General features: G+C 50.8%; 1 protein-coding gene across 1 annotated transcript; it reads left to right on the top strand.

Moving 5' to 3' along the window:
- K441DRAFT_672329 (uncharacterized protein) lies at positions 1-323 on the top strand (the record flags this gene model as incomplete). Its single annotated transcript, XM_067650537.1, has 1 exon — positions 1-323. The coding sequence occupies exon 1, from the start codon at positions 81-83 to the stop codon at positions 318-320; it is 240 nt and encodes a 79-aa protein (XP_067495997.1). The 5' UTR covers positions 1-80.
- Positions 324-1,197: the final 874 nt, after the last annotated feature.

Genomic DNA, 1,197 nt, shown 5'->3' with positions numbered 1-1,197 from the left:
GACAAACGATGTCGTGTGAGGATCTATGTAGGAGGTGAGGTGGTATATATACACGTCGCTTAGGGGTCAGGTCCGTGCTCATGCATACGCGTAGCTATAACAACGCGTCAGGTCAGTGCCGTGACAGTACATCCCTCCCCAACAAGGCGAGCTCCTGTGAGCCAAGTGACGGCAGTAAAAACACAGAGGTAAAAAAAATAGACCATATATCCTCATCCTTCCAGTCCTCAAGGTTCTCGTCCTTCCAGTCCTTAAAGGTCCTCGTCCTTACAGTCCTCGGACCCTCCTACCTATATCCCTACTACATCGCTCTCCGCTAGTGCTCGTCTCGAGCACTAAATAAAGCCAAAGGCGAAGGGGTAAAACAGAGGAGACGAAAAAAAAATTGTAACCGCGGGGCGTATTGCGGATATTGACTCTCGAAAGGCTCGGGGTGCGGAGATCGAGGTTAAGGCGTAGACTCAAAAGGCTCGGAGTGCGGAGATCGAGGTATAGATTCGACAGGCTCGGAGTACGGAGATCGAGGTTAAGACGTAGATTCTTGTCGCGGTAAACTTGAAGTACTATCTATGCAAATTCGAAGATAGAGACGGAGACGGAGACGAGATCGTAACCTATAGTCTTATACTATAATTAAGACACAAGGAACATAGCCCGCAGGGTGTCTCCCTGCAGCCGGCTTGGAAACTTGGACGTGAAGCAGTAGCATGGCTAGATACGGAGACTCGGAGACTAAGAAGAGGAACCATAGCCCGCAGGGTGTCTCCCTGCTGCCGGCCTAGGAAACTTAGAGACTGAGAAGAGAAACTATAGCCCGCAGGGTGTCTCCCTGCTGCCAGCTTAGAAACTCAAAGAGGAGAGGTCGGCTCGGGTACTCGAATGGATTTGATAGAGATTTTACTGGGTCGCATTGACGTGGAACGAGGGTAAGAATCCCGCCCGGGGTAGGGTCGTAGCTTTGGCTTTGGAACGGTGGAAACAAAGCCCTACCGGGGGCGTATAAGATGACACGACATACTGTCACAGTACGTGCGGACTGTCAAGGTACGATGTACGAGGTGACTGTATATGATTGACAAACGATGTCGTGTGAGGATCTATATAGGAGGTGAGGTGGTATATATACACGTCGCTTAGGGGTCAGGTCCGTGCTCATGCATACGCGTAGCCATAACAACGCGTCAGGTCAGTGCCGTG

The sequence above is a fragment of the Cenococcum geophilum genome (genome assembly GCF_001692895.1).
Source record: "Cenococcum geophilum 1.58 unplaced genomic scaffold K441scaffold_257, whole genome shotgun sequence".
NCBI classification, from domain to species: Eukaryota; Fungi; Ascomycota; class Dothideomycetes; order Gloniales; family Gloniaceae; genus Cenococcum; species Cenococcum geophilum.
This window is presented reverse-complemented; position numbering and strand designations above follow the sequence as displayed.